This window comes from Lepidochelys olivacea, assembly GCF_965140295.1.
Source record: "Lepidochelys olivacea isolate rLepOli2 genome assembly, chromosome: 10".
NCBI classification, from domain to species: Eukaryota; Metazoa; Chordata; order Testudines; family Cheloniidae; genus Lepidochelys; species Lepidochelys olivacea.
This window is the reverse complement of record NC_140420.1, coordinates 78,206,027-78,226,526: the sequence shown is the minus strand read 5'-3', so window position 1 is coordinate 78,226,526 and position 20,500 is coordinate 78,206,027. Positions and strand designations below refer to the sequence as shown.

General features: G+C 47.7%; 1 protein-coding gene across 2 annotated transcripts in view; it reads right to left on the bottom strand.

Annotated features, from left to right (window-relative positions):
* Positions 1-18,300, bottom strand: part of ANKDD1A (ankyrin repeat and death domain containing 1A) — a gene marked incomplete at its 5' end in the record, with an annotated part of 30,362 nt that extends 12,062 nt beyond the window's left edge. Inside the window, 7 exons of one of the 2 annotated variants that reach the window (XM_084641354.1) lie at positions 1,340-1,438; positions 2,427-2,525; positions 4,120-4,224; positions 6,353-6,451; positions 7,025-7,123; positions 8,953-9,056; positions 18,102-18,300. In XM_084641354.1, coding sequence (XP_084497480.1) covers positions 1,340-1,438; positions 2,427-2,525; positions 4,120-4,224; positions 6,353-6,451; positions 7,025-7,123; positions 8,953-9,056; positions 18,102-18,135 — 639 coding nt within the window. Of the gene's footprint in view, positions 1-1,339; positions 1,439-2,426; positions 2,526-4,119; positions 4,225-6,352; positions 6,452-7,024; positions 7,124-8,952; positions 9,154-18,101 lie in introns of those variants that run through there. The other variant, XM_084641353.1, reaches the window with a different exon arrangement.
* Positions 18,301-20,500: the final 2,200 nt, after the last annotated feature.

Below are 20,500 nucleotides of genomic sequence, written 5' to 3'. Positions count from 1 at the left end.
ACTATGTTCCAATCACAGACACTTTCGATGTTCGTCTGTAGAGAGAAAGATCTCAGATAGAAGGGTGATTTGTTCAGTGACTAAGTCAACATTGTTTCAGCAAGATTTATTTTAAAACATAATTCATTAGCTGCTTAGGCATCCCGAACGTGCAGGGGTGAGAAGATAAACAAGCGTCACAATGAGGGATTTTGGTCTTGGCTGTTGGTCCAACAGGTATTTTGTCTTTCACCGATATTCTGTACACATGCCCAGCACTTTGGATCAGTGCATTTTAAATAAAACCAGATAGCTACATAAACTTGTTCGAGATACAGTCCCTGTAGTGAGGTGGTGTGGGTCTCCGCTGCCCCAGAGAGTGACCAGCCCCTCCAGACACCGGAGTGGGCGGAGCCTGGGAATTCTGAGCTCACCCCCTAGAGGGTCAGGCGTGGCAGAAGAAGTATAAAGACCCAACCCCAGAGCTCACTGAGAGAGCAGCCGCAGGGGAGACCAGACGCCTGCAGGCTCTCTCCCGGTTGGGAAGCCCCAGGTACCCTATGGCAGACACAAGGGCTGGCCAAGCCTGCCCTAGGCCAGCTACCTGGAGGAGTGGCCAAGCCTGCCCTGCACCAGCGATCCTGAGGAACCCGTGGTGCTGGAACCCCCGAGGACACCACCCGACCCAGGTCCCTCAAGAGGGAGACTCTGGAAGTAGACCGGGGGCAGCAGTCTGGCTGCAGCACTGCCAGAACCCATGTCAGTGTGTTGCGGCCAGGATCCCCACTGACACAGCCGGTCTTCTGCTGCTGCTAGGGCCCCGGGCTGGGATGCAGTGGAATGGGAGGGCCTGCATCCCCCCTGCCACCCTAACTCGCGGGTGGCCATCTCCCCCTCTCCCAGGCCTTTGGACCCAGGGCCTGGGCTCGCTGTGGATAAACTGTTCTTGCCCAGCCCCTGCCTGAGGGCCTGAGCACCTGATTTACCATTGCCCTGACCTAGGACCTTGCCTCCTTGGTTATATACTGTTCTTGCCCAGCCCCAGCCAGAGGGCCTGAGCACCTGACTCACGATTGCCCCGCCCTGACCTAGGACCTGGGCTGCCAACTAACTGTGTTGTTTCTGCCCTCACAGAGGCCGTGGAGGAAGACTCCTTTGGCCAGACTAATTCCCTGCTAGACCTCCTCCCAAACTTAATGAGGCAGTGGGGGTCCCCGCCGCCCCAGAGAGAGACAAGCCCCGGTTAACCTCATTACAGTCCCCATCAGTCCTGGCCAGTAGAGTTGGTTAAATCAGCAGGCGTGGGAGATCACCTCTATGGATGAAAGGGAGGCTCTGGTCTGGTTTGTTTTGCACTCACCATGTTCTTTTCTTCTAGGCTCAGTCCAATTTCCACAATCTTCTGCAGCACTGTGGGGTGCCCATTTTTAGCAGCCAAATGTAGGGCTGTGTTCTTTTCCTGCAAATAAACATTGCTTTGTGTGTAAATAAACTACATGATCAAGTACCCAGACAAAGCAACTCTCTGCAAACCAATATTTAGGGTGATTTCGTCTGACCGCAATTCCTGTAGTCATTCTCTTATCTACTAATCATCATTTAAGAAAAAAACTATCCAATTCTGATGAAAATGCTTTAGTGCATCAAAGGGAGGTCTAGGAGTCTCTTAATATACATAGAACATTACTTTGTAACAATAATATGCTTCTCCCAGATTCCCAAATTTATATCCTAGGTGATGTGAATTATTACTGTTACGGAACACGTATCAGTCCCCCATTGCAGCAGAATCTTGTTATCACTGTAGTGTCAGTAATGCCTCAGATTTCACCCTCATGAGCGATGGTGCATTGGTCTCGTGGACCTTCTCTGAATGGGGCAAATGTCTTCTGTCTCCTTTATCTGTCTAGTTACTGAGACATCTCCCATAACCATAATATAGGAGTGCCCCTAATGTTCAGCAAATCATAGGAGTATGTACATTCCTTGATCTAGGTGACTGAACAGATGATCCTTTCATCTGTCATTCTTCTCAGTCTGGGCCCAAGCATAGAAATCCCACTGTGTCCTTCTCCCCACTAGGGACCTACCATCTACCTGCAGACAGGCCAATGGGACGGCTTTTTCTGGTAGAGTCAGGGTGCAACTTCATCACAATGTACCTTAGAGTTATGACATCCAGAAAGCTCAGGGAAGCGTGTCACCCCTGTCCTTGCCCCACTACACCACTACCGTGGTGTACTTGGACTGCAAACAGCTGGGCGGAAATTTCCTTGGCACAGACACTGCAGACGACTGTGCGACTAGCTGATGAGCTTATGCTCACAACCCACCTGCGCTAGATTTCAGCCAGCCACCCAGCTCCGTATCCCATTAACAGTCCCTCGAGCCATCTAGTCCCTGGTTACATTTCTCTGGCCCTGTCCAATGGCTTTTGCTTTCCATACCTTGTCTTTAACACTGTGACTACAACCTGACCCAATCAGGAACTCCACCACTTCTAACCTCCCATGCTCTGCAGCCAGATGAAACGCCGTCTTGTCCATCTTTAGGTAAAAGAAAAAAGAAAGGAGAAATGTGGAAAACTGGGAAAGCACAAACACCATGATTTTTGCTAAAGGCCCAAAAATAATGTCTCTGTGAATACTCATATCCTGGCAGGCTGGTTGTATTTCAACCCCCAGTTATTAGTGCTGTAACTTAAAGGTGATAATATAAATCACCAGTATCAAAACATTTTTTGTTTTAAATTTGGAGGTGATCCTATAGAAACAAGCTGATCTGAACCACGCCCGGGTATGAACATTTTGGTGTACTTTGGTTTCATCTGGCACAATAAAAGGGCAAGTTAATCTCAATATTTATTTCACAGGAAGAGGGGAAAGTAAAAGGCTTATCACAAGGAAACTACAGTTTAAAAAAGAGAAAAGGAAAATGATCTGCAGCATCAATTATCTGGTGAGTCATTTATTTTAATAAAGGTTTCAGCTAAAGGTAATTTGCATGTTCAACCCACTTTTTCTGAGCAGCAAAGCGAATGGATCACTACAGGAACTGTGTGGTAAGGAAAGAAAGGGTTGCTATTGACATCAGTGAGGGGTCTGTGTGCAGGAGGGCAGGATGTGGTGCTGGAGTTGTGCCTTGTGAATGCAAGTGCTTTCTTTATTAACAGATTGAAAAAAAGGCCTGCACCTTGAACACGTCGGCAGCAATCAATCAGTAAAAGACCTGTGGGAGATACAGTAATAAGAAAAGGAAACTATTACCCATGCCCCACTGCATCAGCTATGTTAGGGAAGCAGGCTTCAATTAATGGAACCTGGATTGAAACTCCAAGGGACTAGCATGGGAGAGAGAGTGTTAGCTGTAGAATTCTCTACTGATTGGAGCCAGAGTCAAATCACCGTTGAGGTGGGATTCAGGGCTTTGGAGCGGAGCCAGGAGCTGGAGCGCGGAGCAGCTCCAGAGCAGTGGAGCTGCAGGTTTTTGCCTGGAGCTGGAGCAGAGCCAGAGCATAGCTCCAAAGCCCTGGTGGGATATAAGATTCACCTCCTGCTGCAGGCCTTTGCTTGAGAACCAGAGGTTGAAGTGTGATACCTGTAATATTAATAATCCCCAGCTCCTACCTAGCACTTTTCATCCATACATCTCAAAGCACTTCACAAATGAGGTCAGTATCATTATCCTCATTTTACAGATGAGGAAACTGAGGCTCAGAGAGGGAAGTGACTTGCCCAGGGTCACCCAACAAACCGGTGGCAGGTCTGGGAATTGAACCCTGATCTCCTCAGTAACAGTCAAGTGTCCTGTGTGCTAGGCTACACTGCTTCCCTTGCCCATGTTGTCTAGCACCTTACTCCATGAGTGGCGTCATTGACTTTCATAGGCATGCAGTATTGTTAGAGTGAGGTGTTATTTAACATCAGTAAAGGTATCAAGAATCTGGGTGTGAATGAGGAGTCAGCCCTGCTATGTTCTTAAAGCCACAACCCAGATTTGCCCTCTGTGTGCATCTGAGTGCAAAATCTGGCCCTGAGGACTTAATCCTGCTCCTGTTGAAGTCCATGGGAATGTTCCCATTAATGTCAATGGAGCAAGATCAGGCCCTATGAAACTGGAAGTGGTCCAGCATCTTGCTACCTTGTCTGTCTTATCCACATGCACGTCCTCCAGGTCCTCCATGATGAACTCCATCACATTGATGTGCCCTCTCTGAGCTGCACAGTGCAGCAGGTTCCTGCCGTTCTGCAGAGGGAGGAAACCACACTTCTTTACTGAATCGACAACTGAATTGCTTGATTTTTTTTAACAGCTTGTTCCTGTTAGAAAACCTGGGTGGCACCACCTAGCAGCTCGGTCAGAATGGGCTGCAGATGGCTGCTCACTGCTCCTATGAACAGACGTGCTCTGGCCCACCTGAGGTTGATTTTTAAACACATCTACTGCTTATTTATTAATACAGTAGGACCTCAGAGTTATGAACCCCAGAGTTACGAGCTGACTAGTCAACCACGCACCTCATTTGGAACCGGAGGTACACAATCAGGCAGCAGGAGAGACCAAAAAATAAAATAAAAGGCAAATACAGTACAGTGCTGTGTTAAACATAAACTACTAAAAAAGTAAAGGGAAAGCAGCATGTTTCTTCTGCATAGTAAAGCTTCAAAGCTGTATTAAGTCACTGTTCCGTTGTAAACTTTTGAAAGAACGACCATAATGTTTTGTTCAGCGTTAAGAACATTTCAGAGTTACGAACAATCTCCATTCTCCAGGTGTTTGTAACTCTGAGGTTCAACTGTAATATTGTCCGTTTCTATAGCACCTTCCATTTTACGCTTTCAAAGTGCCATACAAACCTGAGCTGATAAAGCCGTATACAGCTTTGCAGCAAAAATTATTGTAGCCATTTTACAGATGAAACTAGATGCGAAGAGATGAAGTAATTTACCCAGCCATACACTGAGTCAGAGTCAAGAACAGAACCTGGACAGCTACTCCCCCACTCCAACCATTATACCGTATCTCCTCTCTAAAATTAGTACAGAATACCAACAGCTGATGAAAGGGACTAAAGCAGCTGATAATAGTAGTGAGTGTTGCAATGTTTCTTCCTAATGCCATGTAAATCTTTCCCTGCATTACACAGTCAGGGGGGTTTACAGCATGTGTTTATCATAGACTGGGCAAAAAATGTACGATCACAAAGAAGCTGTCCCATCACGATAATAAACTCACTGTCTATCTCTAGTTGTTTTGTATAGTTGCCATAAAAATGGCTCAAGTCTTCTGATTTCATTGTTAGTGAAAGGTTCGTGTTCTCTGTTGTGCAGGGTGGGTGTACTGGCTTGTGGACCTCTCTCATAAAAATACAAGTTCCCAACACACAGACATGCCGGTTTCAAAGGTTTCCAGCAGAGATTAGAACAGCTCCAAACTGGGAAGGCCACTTCAACTCATTTAGGTTGAATCCCCAAAATTCCCTGCAGCTTGGCTAAAAAGTCCACTCTCCAGGCCAGATCCTCTTCAGAGAGGATGGAGTCGAATGTCAGATATCGCAGAGGGAACAGCAGCTATTGGAATCGCTGGCTGCTGCCCCTGCCATGTCACGGGAGGTAATAACCTTTAACCATCAACCTCTTACAGATGCTCCTGCGTGTCACACCCTCATCACCAGAGCAGCCAGACTGTGCAAACACCATAACCGTGACATAATGTAACAAGAATTAATTTTATAACACTCCTCTGGGAAGTGACTTTCCTTCAGCAGGAATGTCATGTATACAGATGGCATGAGTCTGGGTGTGGGGGAATGTGAAGTCGCGATACGACACCCAATCACGTCTCTCAAAAGCAGTGATACAGCACAGAATACGGACCGTCATATTCCCCTGGGTTTGCTACACATATTTGACTGCTGAGAGATCTGGAGGAGTTTATTGCCCATGGCAAGGAGGAAGGGCTATAGCTCAATTTAAGCCCATGGGTATATTCTTCTTATAATATTACAGAAATGAATGATAAGATCCACACACCCCCAGACAGCCATGGAATCATGTAAGAGGAGGACTAATGGCATTAGAACTATGAGACAGATGCTCCAGAAGACACTGGTACGGGTACAACTATCATGCTCTGTGCGGAAGCTCAAAAGCAACCCCTGCAACAGGGTCCTCAATGTAGACAGCCCCGCAGTGCTTACAAAGATCAGGTTTCCTAGTCATTTCCTGGTTCCTGCTTTCTCAGCACTCCCAGGTTTTCCCCACTGTAATTACACACAGAAGACTAGTTTGAAATTACCTCTCTCCTCTCTCTCTCCCTGTCACCTACTGGCAATGAATAGCTGATATCAGGGTGCATGAGGAAGCTGCCTCACCTTGTTGACACAGCTGATCTTGGCACCGGCGTTCACGAGGATCTGAAGAATGCGCAGATGGCCAAACCAAGCAGAGAGGAGAAGTGCGTTCATTCCGAACTGTGTCAAAGGAAACAGAGCCATTTCCACCTCTCCTGCACTCGCCCTTCCCTGCCCCGCCCGCTCCCCCCGACATTGCAGCGGGTCGTCATTCTTCCAGATGTCAAAGGAAATTTGAATGGAGATAAAAAATAAATAAATAAAATGTTTCAGTGTTTCCCCGTTTTCTGGCCCAGCTTCCTGTCTCATCACCAGGACCCCGGCTCTGGGTGCGAGCTGCATCAGCGACCGCTAAGCAGCCTTTTGTCGAGGCTACCATCTCATACCCACTGGCAGAAAGTTGTTCCCATCTGCTGGCTTGGTTTGCTGGGCTCCATTCGTTACCGAGCGGATGAGTCCCACAAACCACCCATCCAGCTAGTCCTCCCTTGCAGCCTGGTTCACAGCCTCAGCAGAGAGGTGAAGGATTTCACTGACCCTGAATGACCTTCTCACCCCTAGTGTTTTGAGACAGTCAGAAGGAAGCTTGGCTGATGTGGGTCCCTTGCCTTCTACCAGCACTACATTAAATTTAGGAGAAATCCCCACCCCCAACCCCTGCAGACAGGCTACAAAGGAGAGTCACATTCATACACTGTCTTTGTCGTCCACCGGGACTTCGAGCTCCAGCAGCAGTCGCACGGCTTGCTCGTTCCCAGCTCCAGCGGCCCAGTGCAGGGCAGTCCTGTCTGTCTGGAAAGGAGGAAAGGGAAAGTGAAAGTGGATACAAGCACAGCGTGAAATCCCAGTGCAGCAGAGTCAATGGCAAAACTCCTATTGCCTCCGTGGGGCCAGGATGTCACCCACAGTGCGTATTCACGCACCACTCTGCAGCTTGCACCATAAGGTACTGCAATGAAACAGAGGACGAAGGGCAAGTGGACACCCTGGATTTTGCAGGTTCAGGGCCAGACCCCGGAATCTAAATGCAGGCAAAGCTCCCACTGCAATGCAAGGACTGTAGGATTGAGCCACTAGGGTCTTTGGGCCATATAGCTCTATATTGTGGGGAAACACACTTTCTTTTAAAAACCAGAGTGAGTTGGAAGCAAGTAGGACTGACGGTAAATGCATGAGATCTCTCCGAAGGGAAACAAAGGGAGGGACAATCTCAACCAATGGCCTTCAGGGATAATTTTCCAAAGCACTTCTGTAAATACTTGGGAGGGACCCATTTGTTCATGAAGCGCCCCATCCAGTGAGTAAGTACAATGGGTTCTCGCGCAAGGACCTGCTCTGGAATAGGGGACTGGACACATATTGCAAACACATTGTTCTTGGAAAAGCCAGCCCATAAAAGGAGTGGTACCATCCAAAGAACAAGCTGCTCAGATTCTGCGCTTAGGAGAGCTATGGCGGCACCTGGATAAAGGGATGGATGGAACAAATCTTCAAGTATGGCCCCAAGTCTGAATTCCTTGTGCACCCCAATTTCCCACGGCTCTGCTGATCAGTACAGGGGGAGTTCTGAGTGTGGGATCAATGCCTGTCTTTGTAGCTGCAACATACTCTGTGCGTCATCACCCAGGGAGGCTGACATGACCCTCACTATTAGTAAACATCCTGAGACTCGACGTCATTTTTAGTTACGTCCCCTCAAAATCACCCTAATCAACTCCTCTCATTCCACAGTGTTTACAGCTTTCAAATCCTTTTAGGCCATGGGGTGTTTGCGCCATACATGAAAGGGTGAACATGGGCCCGAGAGGCCAATTAACCAGGAGAATGGGCCAGAACTAATTAGAGATAAAGGCCAGCTGGGTGAGAGGGGAACTGTTTCCCCTGCCCATGAAAAACTGGGTGAGCCCAGTTGCCAGGGGGAAGACCGAGATGTGAAGTGAGGGGGAGTGGAGTGTTTCCTCTCTCTGGGAAGCAGCCCGAAGGAAGGCTGAGAGGAGCAGACAGGCTACTCCAGCGAGGGAGCCGGAAGCCTGACTGGGGCCAGGGGCCCTGAGGAGCTGTAGCCTGCCTGAACTCTTGAGTGAGGGGAGGAGTGTGCCAGCCCCTGAGCCCATGGGGTTGACCAAGGCCCAGAAGCCTGTGGCTAGACAGATGGCCAGCATAGAACAGCAGCGGCACGTCTGTGACAAGATGGCTGTCAGCTAACCCCAGCTGGGCTAAAGATTTGGTTCTGTTTACATTTGTTGGACTTCGGTGAAGGACTCTGTGGCAAAGTGCTGCGGCCGGAGAGCTAGGACGCTGCTATGGCTGCAGTAGGCCAAAGGACAGTGGGGGGAAACTGAGGCAAAGATGCTGCAATGCCGCATCCAGCCAGGAGGGGTTGCATTGGGGCAGCAACTTTGATACAGGGTGCAACTCCCTGGATTTCAATGCGGTGAAGAATGTGCTCTACCATTGACTACTTGGCCCTGGGTCGATGCTTTTACGCTTTGCCCAGAGGAGCAACTAATGAGGAGAGTAACATTTCTTTTATGTCTGGAGACACAGTTTGGATGCTAACGCTTTCTGCTGGCTGCAGCTCTGAGGGTCCCCTCTGCAGCTAGAAAGCAAAAGGCACCTACATTGTTTTTGGCTTTGACGTTAACCCTTGTCCTGATGAGCTCTTGCATCCTGGCTATGTCGTTCCGCTTTGCTGCATTGTGGAATTCTTTTTCTGAATGAAGCACTGAAGCACGAGAAAAGACAAGACAGGCAGAACGGTAAGTGGTGGTGCTGAGCAGAAGCAAGAAGTAATCGCAGTTCCTGTTGAATGTTTCCTGCATCTCACTCACGCATCATAAATGGGCTTTAGGAAGGATAATTCACTGGCTAGGCTTCTACCTCCTCTATTGCCTGCTAAAGTCCCAGCCCTCCAGACTTCAGTGTGTACAATGCTGCTCCCTGCATTCCCACACGTACAGGAGCATGACTGCGTCACCCCAGTCCTCTTCCAGCTCCACCGGCTTCTCATCCATTTCAGGAGCCAGACTGAAATTGCCTTCCTGGTTTCCAAACCTGCCTCATGGACTTGCTCTTGCCTATCTTGTCTCCCCGTGGCCCTTTCGCTCCCGCTGTCATTCAGCACTGGCCTCCTCTGTCCCTCCACACAGTCTCCTCCCTGTAGGCGCAAGGGCCTTCTCCTCTGCAGTTCCTGCCATGAAGAACACGTCACCTCCACCTCTCTGTCTTCTTGACTCTCCCGTTCTTTGCAAACCTCAGCTGCAAACACATCCTTTCTCTCTTTCCTACACATCCCTATCTTACTCTCCCTCTGCTGGTATTTGTTCCGTCCCTCTGTAATTGTCTTACTACCTTCATTTTGCTGCTGAGGAAACTGAGGCACAGAAAGCTCATGTGATTTACCCAAGGTCACCTCAGCAGGTCAGCGGCGGAGATGGAAATAAGCCTCCTCCCCTCTTCATCCCCAGTCCCATATATCCGCTATAACCCCACGCTTCCTTTTCTCTCTGTTACAGGAAGGTTGTCCGACACTTCCCATTAAAAGACCCTGTTTCTAATTGCTTAGAACTTTGCCAAACTTTTAAGTGTTTAAGCTGAAATATATTGGGGAAAGTTTCAGCAAGAACAGTACAGCTGCTCTGAGAATGAGATTGGGGGCAAAAATACAGTGTTTTGCCCATGTTCAAAAAATTCTTACAATCATTTGATTGAGAACATCTAGCGCCTCCATGCTTTGGAGCAGGGGTTTGGAATTTGGCAGGGGGTCACTTTGGTGTCAGGGATGTGCCTTTGCATGTAATGATGTAGTTAAAGATTGTATCATATGCACATGTAGGGGCTGAATTAAGGTTGCATGGGCAACCTTAATACTGGCGTATCCTAACCTCTGAGTGCTTGACTTTGCAACCTTGATGTTCTTTGAATGAGGTTTTCATATGTAATTAAAATAGGAAGAGCCTGGTTTTTATTGACACCTAGGGTCCTTTACACTGCTGTCAAGGGGTCTTAAAGTGAGTGTAAATTACAGCTATGCTCACTTTAAGGCCTCTTTATATGGCCAGAGCAAAGTAAAGGGGCCTTAGTGTTAATAAGAATCTGGCCCCTTGTCTTAATTAAGCAGTAACTGCTTTAGGGCGAACATGAGTCAGCAGCGTTGCATAGTATAGTGAGGTTCCTTAAGTATCTCCCAGCATGGGTGGCAGGGACTAGTTTTTAAATACGTTAATAGACTATGGTTATTGTGAACATCACTTCTGCTAAGAATAACTGCACTAATCCTGCAGCGGTAGGAGCGAGTTAAATGGCTTTACTTTTCAGATGGGGCACTGGGTTAACACATCACACCAGTTCCCTGCTTTGTTGAATAAACCTTCCTGCTAACTAATGAGATCAAACCCCAGTTCTGGACTCTGCATCTTTCCAGCATGTTTGACAGAGAGGCTCTACAGCTGGATTTGTAAGGAGGAAACATGTCTGGCCATTTTGCAGAGGGATTTTTTCATGGATCACATTCTGTCTGTGCCGCTGCTCTTCCAGGGGAATTCCTCTGACAAGTTATTAATTCAGACACTAAACCTGTTTCAGCAGATTGTGGATCCATCTTGGCTGCTCTGCACTGCTCTACTTTTGCCCCTTAATTTTAAAGTGAGAATCCTTAGTATAGAGTGATGGTCTCAACGGCCCACCCTTGCCATCCTTCTGCCATTCGGGATTACAGATTTCTGGGGGCCGCTTTTTTCACTTCAGATGCAGATGTTGCCTCCTGAACTTCCTCGTCAGAGGCCAGATTATCCCCTCTGACACTGATGGACAAGGAATCCACCTCAAATCTATTGTACAGCAGCCTCCCCTCAAAACCCCCCTTCCATGAACTCTGCACTGTTCGAGTCCCGCTAGCTGGCTGAGCAGGAATGGGACGGAGCCATGAGTATCAGCTTCCACTCTGTACCTCCTCCCCCCTGGACAGTGATGTTAGACCAGATACCAGTGAAGAAGCCCCAGTGGATGTGGGGCTCAGGGTGTCTGGGCCTCCCAGTCTGCAAGGATCTCTTGATCTATGGGATTTCCCCATGGAACTCAGGATACACCAAGGGTTAGGAGAGCCATGCCCCTGCCCAATCCACAGCTGGCCAATCCATGCCCCCGCTGAACACACCAGGTCTAGAGGCTGTAGATTTTTCTACGTAACTTTGGCTCGTCAATGGATTTTTCTCTGGGGGAATATGTTCTGGGCTCAAGTTTTCATGTGTTCCATCTCCATTGTTCCAAATTGGTTTAACCTTGAATTTGGGACTAGATTTTCCACCACAATTAGTGTGATGTTACCATTTCCTTCCCTGTCTTTCCACCTACTTTCCCCTGACTTCTTACAATGGACAGTGGACTCAGGACATGTATGTCAGCAAGAAGAAAAAAGGAAGATGAAGGATGTGATAGGCCAGTATTTGCCTGTTCAAGAATCCACCCAAGGAAGTGTGACATTCTCTGATGCATCTGCACAGCACAAGGGCCATGTAACTAACCCAGTGTCCAGCTTAATTTTTGGGAAGGTCTGTGTTGACCAACTGGTGAAAGGTTGGTTTTTCTGACATTTCTGTTAGTCAAATCAAGCATGGTCAGATTTTAACCCACTCTTGAGTCTTTATGTGGTTTGTGAATTATACCTCTTTGCTCCTACAATGTGCCTCATTCTGGCTTTCAAATACAAATGGGGATTTCTAGTTCTTGCTTTACCTATGACAGCAATGATCACCTTTCTAAGTCTCTGAACGGCATTGTCCAAAGTATAATAGGATGTTAGACAATCCAGCATGGTCCCAACAGCTAGCCCTGAAGTGATGGTCAAGGGAGGATCCTAGACAATAGTTAGAATAAACATACAAGTGGGGGATCCCAGAAGCCCTTACTCAGGTAAATTATCCTTACTCTCCTGGGCGATCCTACTGACTGTCATGGGATTACCTCTGTACTAGGACTTCTCAGGCATGACCTGCTTTGAAGAATTGGGCATCACATTTGGAAAGAGAAAAATCTAATTTCTACCTTGCCCATAACTAACTCTCAAGTCATACTCCTTAGCTGTTGGGAATGTCAGAGTTTCAGATGGACAATGTCATTTATGATTCATTCTAGTCAATATTTGTTCAGGCGTCACCTAGAAACTCATCCCTGGCTTTTAACACCAGCAAGTTTCTTTGTCTTGTCATTTACAGCACTATATCTGTGGATGGATGAGAGTTCTTGGACTCCTGCTTTTATGGCGTCCATTAAACAGTTGGCTATAGTGGTCTGTGAGATAACAGAAAAGTTACAAAAGGTTAGAGAACAGACGGGTAGTGATCAATGGCTCCATGTCTAGTTGGCAGCCAGTATCAAGTGGAGTGCCCCAAGGGTCGGTCCTGGGGCCGGTTTTGTTCAATATCTTCATAAATGATCTGGAGGATGGTGTGGATTGCACCCTCAGCAAGTTTGCAGATGACACTAAACTGGGAGGAGAGGTAGATACGCTGGAGGGTAGGGATAGGATACAGAGGGACCTAGACAAATTGGAGGATTGGGCCAAAAGAAATCTGATGAGGTTCAACAAGGACAAGTGCAGAGTCCTGCACTTAGGACGGAAGAATCCAATGCACCGCTACAGACTAGGGACCGAATGGCTCGGCAGCAGTTCTGCAGAAAAGGACCTAGGGGTTACAGTGGACGAGAAGCTGGATATGAGTCAACAGTGTGCCCTTGTTGCCAAGAACGCCAATGGCATTTTGGGATGTATAAGTAGGGGCATTGCCAGCAGATCGAGGGACGTGATCGTTCCCCTCTATTCGACACTGGTGAGGCCTCATCTGGAGTACTGTGTCCAGTTTTGGGCTCCACACTACAAGAAGGATGTGGAAAAATTGGAAAGAGTCCAGTGGAGGGCAACAAAAATGATTAGGGGACTGGAACACATGAGTTATGAGGAGAGGCTGAGGGAACTGGGATTGTTTAGTCTGCAGAAGAGAAGAATGAGGGGGAATTTGATAGCTGCTTTCAACTACCTGAAAGGGGGTTCCAAAGAGGATGGCTCTAGACTGTTCTCAGTGGTAGCAGATGACAGAACAAGGAGCAATGGTCTCAAGTTGCAGTGGGGGAGGTTTAGGTTGGATATTAGGAAAAACTTTTTCACTAGGAGGGTGGTGAAACACTGGAATGCGTTACCTAGGAAGGTGGTGGAATCTCCTTCCTTAGAAGTTTTTAAGGTCAGGCTTGAGAAAGCCCTGGCTGTGATGATTTAATAGGGGATCGGTCCTGCTTTGAGCAGGGGGTTGGACTAGATGATGGTCCCTCCTGAGGTCCCTTCCAACCCTGATATTCTATGATTCTATTTTGTCAAACACTACAGTTATGCAATATTTGTATTCGTCACCTACCATATGTCACCATTACGTGTGTAATAGAGTATGTAGCTTAATATAGCTGTACTGCCTTTCATAGAAAGCTACGATCCACCTTACAATGAATGCAATAAAACCAAGAGTCTGGGGAAATGTACATGCCATTATATAATGAAACCGAGAGCAACAAATCAGCAAGAGATCTCTAGCCAGTGTATCTGTATGTTATTAACGGGGTTACCTTCATCCTCTCAATCCCTTCCCATCTATTTATTAAAGCAATTTGTCTTACATTAGATTATAAACGCTTTGGGGGCAGGGGTGATGTCGTCTGTTACATTTGTACAGCACCTAACTAGTGGGGTCCTGATCCTGACTGGAGCTTTTGGGCATTACTGCAATACAAGAAATAAACAGTAACTGGCCAGTTTCATTGTTACAAACTAATACTCCGTGTCTGACAGCGTTTGAGGGTAAAGTTTGAGAGATTTCCAAAGTCACACATGAGCGAGACAGACAGTGCCCTACTGGCTAAACTGCTATAAACACATCAGAAATTGGTTCCAAATCAGCATATGAAGAACTTCAGCTTTCTGGTTTTGCTTATTTTGGGGCAGGACAAAACCCATTTTTTAGGGATCTTCAGAGCTATGCTTTTGGGTGGGATGATGTAACCTGGGCGAATGATACCATGTGTGAGGAACTTGCCCTCTCACCCCATCTTGCCTAACTGACCGTCAAGCCAAAGAGATGCATAGCAGGGCAGATGGCGGAACTGGATGGATGGTTTCGACCTGACAAATCTGCTGCATGGATGAGCGCTGGGGATTTTAAAGGCAGATGATGATGGTAGATTTGTTGGGCCAAATCCTCAGTGGCTGTAAATGGATGTAGCTCCATTGACTTCACTGTGGTTTTACATCAGCTGAGGGTGCATAGTGTGTGTTTATATATGCACTCTCTCTATATCTATATCAGTACCAATTAAGCATCAACTGTGTACTCTTTGCCATACATTCTGATAATCCATATGCCAGGCTTCATGAGTGGCAGAGACATAACTTCAACTTTCCTTTTGCTCATTCCTCCCTTTCCACGACCCTCCGCCCCCCATCTCCCAAAACACCTTGCCAAGGTTTTCCATCAACAGAGCCACGATTAACACAAAGCTGAATGGGGAACAGTAGTATCCTAGAGGGGACGGCCCTGCTGCTCCCACCGAAGACAAGGGGAGTTTGGGCACTAGCTTCAATCGTCAAATGTCAAGGTTCCTTCCCCACTCTGAACTCTAGGGTACAGATGTGGGGACCTGCATGAAAACCTCCTAAGCTTACTTTTACCAGCTTAGCTTAAAACTTTCCCAAGGTACAAACTATTTGTTTTGCCTTTGGACTTTCACTGCCACCACCAAACGTCTAACCGGGTTTATTATTGGGAAAGAGTCATTTGGAAACGTCTTTCCCCCCCCCCAAAATCCTCACCATAAACCTTGCACCCCCTTCCTGGGGAAGGTTTGATAAAAATCCTCACCAATTTGCATAGGTGATCACAGACACAAACCCTTGGATCTTAAGAACAATGAAAAAAACATTCAGTTTCTTACAAGAAGAATTTTAATAGAAGAAAAAGTAAAAAGAATCACCTCTGTAAAATCAGGATGGCAAACACCTTACAGGGTAATTAGATTCAAAACATAGAGAATCCCTCTAAGCAAAACCTTAAGTTACAAAAAGACACAAAGACAGGAATATCCATTCCCTCCAGCACAGCTTATTTTCTCGGCCATTTAAAGAAATCATAATCTAACGCATATCTAGCTAGATTACTTACTAAGTTCTAAGACTCCCATTCCAGTTCTGTCCCCGGCAAAAGCATCACCCAGACAGACACAGGCCCTTTGTTTCTCCCCCCCTCCAGCTTTGAAAGTATCACTTGCAGAAAGCTTATTGGGCAAGAGATTTTGAAAAACAGCAAAGGAAATTTGTGGGCAAAAATGTATTAAAATAACGGTCTTTGTTCTATTTAAATCAGTGGAACACAAAGAAGATCAATTATTCTGGTTGCTTCAGCCTTGCAGTGTTACCATCACTCCATGCTGTGCTTAGAGGGATCATGAATTAGTATGTGATGAAAATAGGATGATGATTGGTATTAAATTTACCGTCATAGAAGTGCATGATGCGTTACAGAAAAGATCCCTGTCCAGATTTTACAAAGCCTATGTATGAATGGAATTTTCTGAGGTTTCTTTAGTTCAAACCATCACCTGCTTTACTGGAGACCTAAGATCCAAAAGCTGACACTGACTATAAATAAAAACGAAAACTAACCAGTTTCATTTCAGTAGCCAAACTGAGAGAAATGCAAAAGTAAGAAAATCAAAGAAATTATGCAAAGTAAATTAGGTGCTTAAAATTCTGTTTCAATAGTCTAATATGTTAGTAATAGGAGTGAGGAAAATTTAAAACTATAGTCCACATCCCACTTGCCTTACCGTTTATGCACTGAGAATGATCGCAAAACCTACCCAATTCCATATAAAAGATGTATGCAATCCCCACTTGCTACAATGGGGTGAATTAAGATTTGAGTTTCATTTCTTCCAAATTTCCTGTCTAATTGTCTCTGGCTTTCAGCCATACCCTGAGTGTTACTTTAATATTTGGAATGCCACAGTTATTTATAATGCATGGAGCACTCAGTGTCTACAGGGTGCTCTACAAAGCCCATAAGAATGGGCCCGTTTTTCTAACGTTTCCTGTAAAAATAAAATATTAAAAAAGTAACTTCCCTGATTTCACCCAGTGGGCCCAATTGCCCTAAATCACCCCAGTGTACAGTCAATCTAGAGCTAAACCCTTGACTCTAAAGGAAATAGTGCAGATTTATGCTGACATAACTGAGGGCAGAATTTGGTCCGGAACTCTTGAAGAGCCATTCTGAAAGAGCATCAAAAATAGAAACTGCAGGGAAATTCCTGCTCTGTAAAAAACATCCTAAATCCCTAGGGACTTCAACATGCAAACCTGATTTACCTGGGACGCATTCAAATACTAGGATGATGGGCGCTATAGAAAACCCCCAATAATGGATTTACAAATAATGACAATTCACTTCCATTTTCTACAGTCTAATGACAAACAGGAACATAATAATAAAAATGGCATCCCTCGCACAGCAATCCCTGGTCTTATTTTCATGTTCATTCATGTATGAATGAAACCCAAAGGGCAGGTTTCTTAAGTAATTTCCATAGTCTCAACTTTGGCAAAGTTCCCTTTCCCACCTAAAGACTAACAATAGTCTGTGTAGGAGTAAAAGAGTCCATCCTCTTCCAAATGGGTTTTATTTTAAGGTAGTTTTAAAAATATTTGCCTTTCCTGATAACGATGGGTTCTCACCCCCCCCCGCCCCCATTTTTATTTGATTTCACCTCTGTGTGTGTGTGCGTGTCAGTTGAGTGTGTCTTTGAGTGATCTTGCTGAGTGTGTGTGTGAATGAGTGTGTGAGCTGGCTGAGTTAATCTCTGTGAATACGAGTGTGAGCTTGCTAAGTGTGCATGTGTGTGTCTCTGTGAGCTTGCTGAGTGTGTGAGCTTGCTAAGTATCTGTGTGTGAGTGAATATGATTGTGTGTTCTTGCTCAGTGTGTGTCTCTCTGTATCTGTGTGAGCTTGCTGAGTGTCTGGGCGTGAATGAATATGAGTGAGCATGAGTGTGTGCTGTTGCTGAGTGTGTCTGTGAGCTTGCTGAGTGTGATGGTGTGAGCTTGCTGAGTGTCGGTGTGAATTAATAAGAGCGGGAGTGTGTGCATCTCTATCTGTGGGGGCTTGCTGAGTGTGTCGGCATGTATGTGTTTCTGTGAGCTTGCTGAGTGTCTGTGTGTGAACGAATGTGTGTGTGCTCTTGCTGAGTGTGTGTCTCTATCTGTGTGCTCTTGCTGAGTGTGTCTGTGTGTGAACATGAGTGTGTGCTCTTGCTGAGTGTGTGTCTCTGTCTGTGTGCTCTTGCTGAGTGTGTGTCTCTGTGTGAACGTGTGTGTGTGCTCTTGCTGAGTGTGTGTCTGTCTGTGTGCTCTTGCTGAGTGTGTCTGTGTGTGAACATGAGTGTGTGCTCTTGCTGAGTGTGTGTCTCTCTGTGAACGTGTGTGTGAGCTCGCTGAGTGCGTGTCTCTCTGGGTGCGCCTGCTGCGTGTGCCTGAGTGTGCTCTGGCTGAGCGTGTCTGCGTGTGAACGTGAGTGTGAGCTCGCGGAGTGTGCAGGTGCGTCTCTGCACCTACGCTCCACTGAGCCGTGCCCCGTTTCCCAGCCCCACCACCCCCGCCCCGAGCCCACCCGCCGCCCGGCCGGCTCCAGCCCCGCAGCCCGGCCCGCCCGCCCGCCGCCCGGCGGGTCCCACTCACAGGTCTCCTCCTCGGACCCCAGCCCGTCCTCCATGCTGCAGCCGCCGGAGCGCCCGGGCTGCGCTCCCCGGTCAGCGCCCCGGCATCGCTCGGGTCCCGGCGGCGCCCCGAGGGGATCCGAGCCCCGGCGAGCCCTCAAGCCCCCGGCATGATGCGGCGCCGCTCGCCGCTGCGCGGAGCCCGGCAGCCGCCAGCGGCTTTGTTGCCAAGATGGTGTCAAATGACACTCTCCAGCCGTGCCCCCCTCCCCGCCCCCGGGCTGAGGGCTCCTCCCCGGCCAGACCCGGGGGAGACGCCCCAAAATCAGCCCCCGCGCCGCGCTCCGGAGCCGAGCCCCCCCAACGCGGCTGGCTCAGGGGTGCCGGGCTCCAGCGGAGGGTGGCTGGGAAGTGGCCCCATCCCGGGTCACTCTCCTCCTCCCTCCAGGAGCCAAAGAAGTCAGGAGCCCCAAGCAGGCGGCCTAGAATGAATGGGCCCCCCCCAGGAGAGCGTGGCCCTGTCCCACAAGGCCTGTGCCCAGCCCAGCCAAGCCCGCAGCTGGGCCGCCCGCCTGGAAAGATTGGGCCTTTACTGGTAAATGTTGGTCTCTAAGGTGCCACACAAGTACTCCTTTCCTTTTTGGTAAATGTTGGTAACCGTTGATTTCCCCGTACCGAAAACGGGAGGGGAAATATTTCCATCCATAATAATTACAATGTACAGAATAATGCTGGGTCCTGATAGGGTGACCGGATGTCCCGATTCTATAGGGACAGTGCCGATTTTGGGGTCCTTTTCTTATATAGACTCCGATTACCCCCCACCCCGGTCCCGATTTTTCACACTTGCTGTCTGGTCACCCTGTGTCCGGAACTTATTGGCATTTGATTTAAGGGCATGTACTATGGGCTGGTCTACACGACCAGCGTAAAAAGTTACGTCGCTCCGGGGTGTGAAAAAACCACCCCCCGCAGCGACATAAGTTACACCGCCTTAAAGTGGTGTCCACACGGCGATAGGCCCGTGGGAGACGCTCCCCCGCCAACGTCGTTTCTGCCTCTTGTTGAGGTGGAGTCGTTCCTGAGACGGGAGAGCGCTCTCCCATTTACACGGTGCGTCTTCACCAGGCGGCAGGGGTGAAAGTAACTTAAAGGACTTACCGGTACTCCGGAGTCCTGAGTGAGGGGGCATGCCCTCAGCTGGAAGAGGAGGGGCCTTTAAATACCCGGGCCCTTTAAATCACCCCCGGAGCTACCAGCTGCAGAGGCGGCTGGGAGCCCCGGGGCTCAGGGACGATTTAAAGGGCCCTGGGCTCCAGCCGCCGCTACCGTAGCAGAGCCCTTGGCCCTTTAAATCACCGCCGGAGCTCTGCTGCTGCTACCCCGGCAATGGGGCTTGGGCTGCACTTTAAAGGGCCCAGGGCTCCCCACAGTGCCTGGAGCCCTGGGCCCTTTAAAGCGCCACCTGGGGAAGCCGGTCCGGTCCCGCACGGCGTACGGGCTCTTGCCAGTATGCCGGACCAGACCGGCTTACTTTCACCTCTGCCGGACAGACCACATCAGCGCCGCTTTAGCGCCGTCATGAAGACAAGCGCTTTGTCTGTTTTGACATGGGATGTTGGTGATTCGGTGTTTTAAGTATTATATATCTCAACTGTCAGGAAAGACCTGTTGCCTGACAGCTCTCTCATAATTTCCTGCAACAGTGACAACGTAAATCAACAAAAATGCTTAAAAATAAACACCAGGATTTTCTGTCAAAACGATAAAGATATAAAAATTGGATTCTGCCAAGCATACTCGTACACTTTCTCTTTCGCATCTGAGCCTGCTGACAGAGCCCAGTACCCCACTGAACTAAATGGGTTTCTTACCTGTGTACATCAGTGTTTGCAGGATCAGGAATCCATCAGTACCTGCCTGAGTGCCTGTTTTTCTCCATGCTGTTCTGAGTTTAATGCCTTAGAAACTAGAACAGTGCTGAATTTGTGCCACGGCTTGCCAGGGCTGAGCCTCAGCACTTCTCGGCTTGGCAATTCATAGGTCCAGCAGTGCACCTCTGGGCTTGCTGCGTCTGTTATGAAGGTAAAAACATTGCTTGAGCCCCGGCACCTAATTGCTTGAGCCCCAGCATGTCTTTCATTACAAATTAAGCACTGCACTAGAACTGGGTGAATGGTTTTGGCCAAAGCTTGATTTTGGCAAAAAATGTAGGTTTGGTGACTCTGAAACCTTTTGTGAATTTGCTTCAATTTCACCAAATTGTTTCAGTCACAAAGAAAAAAATCAGAGAAAATCAAAATGTTTCGGGTAGCCTTTTTCTAAACAAAACGTTTGGATTTTTAGGTTTGAAATTTTTGGTTTCAAAGTTGTCTTTAATTTTTTTTTTTTAACCAACTTGAAATGGTTGAAATCGCAATG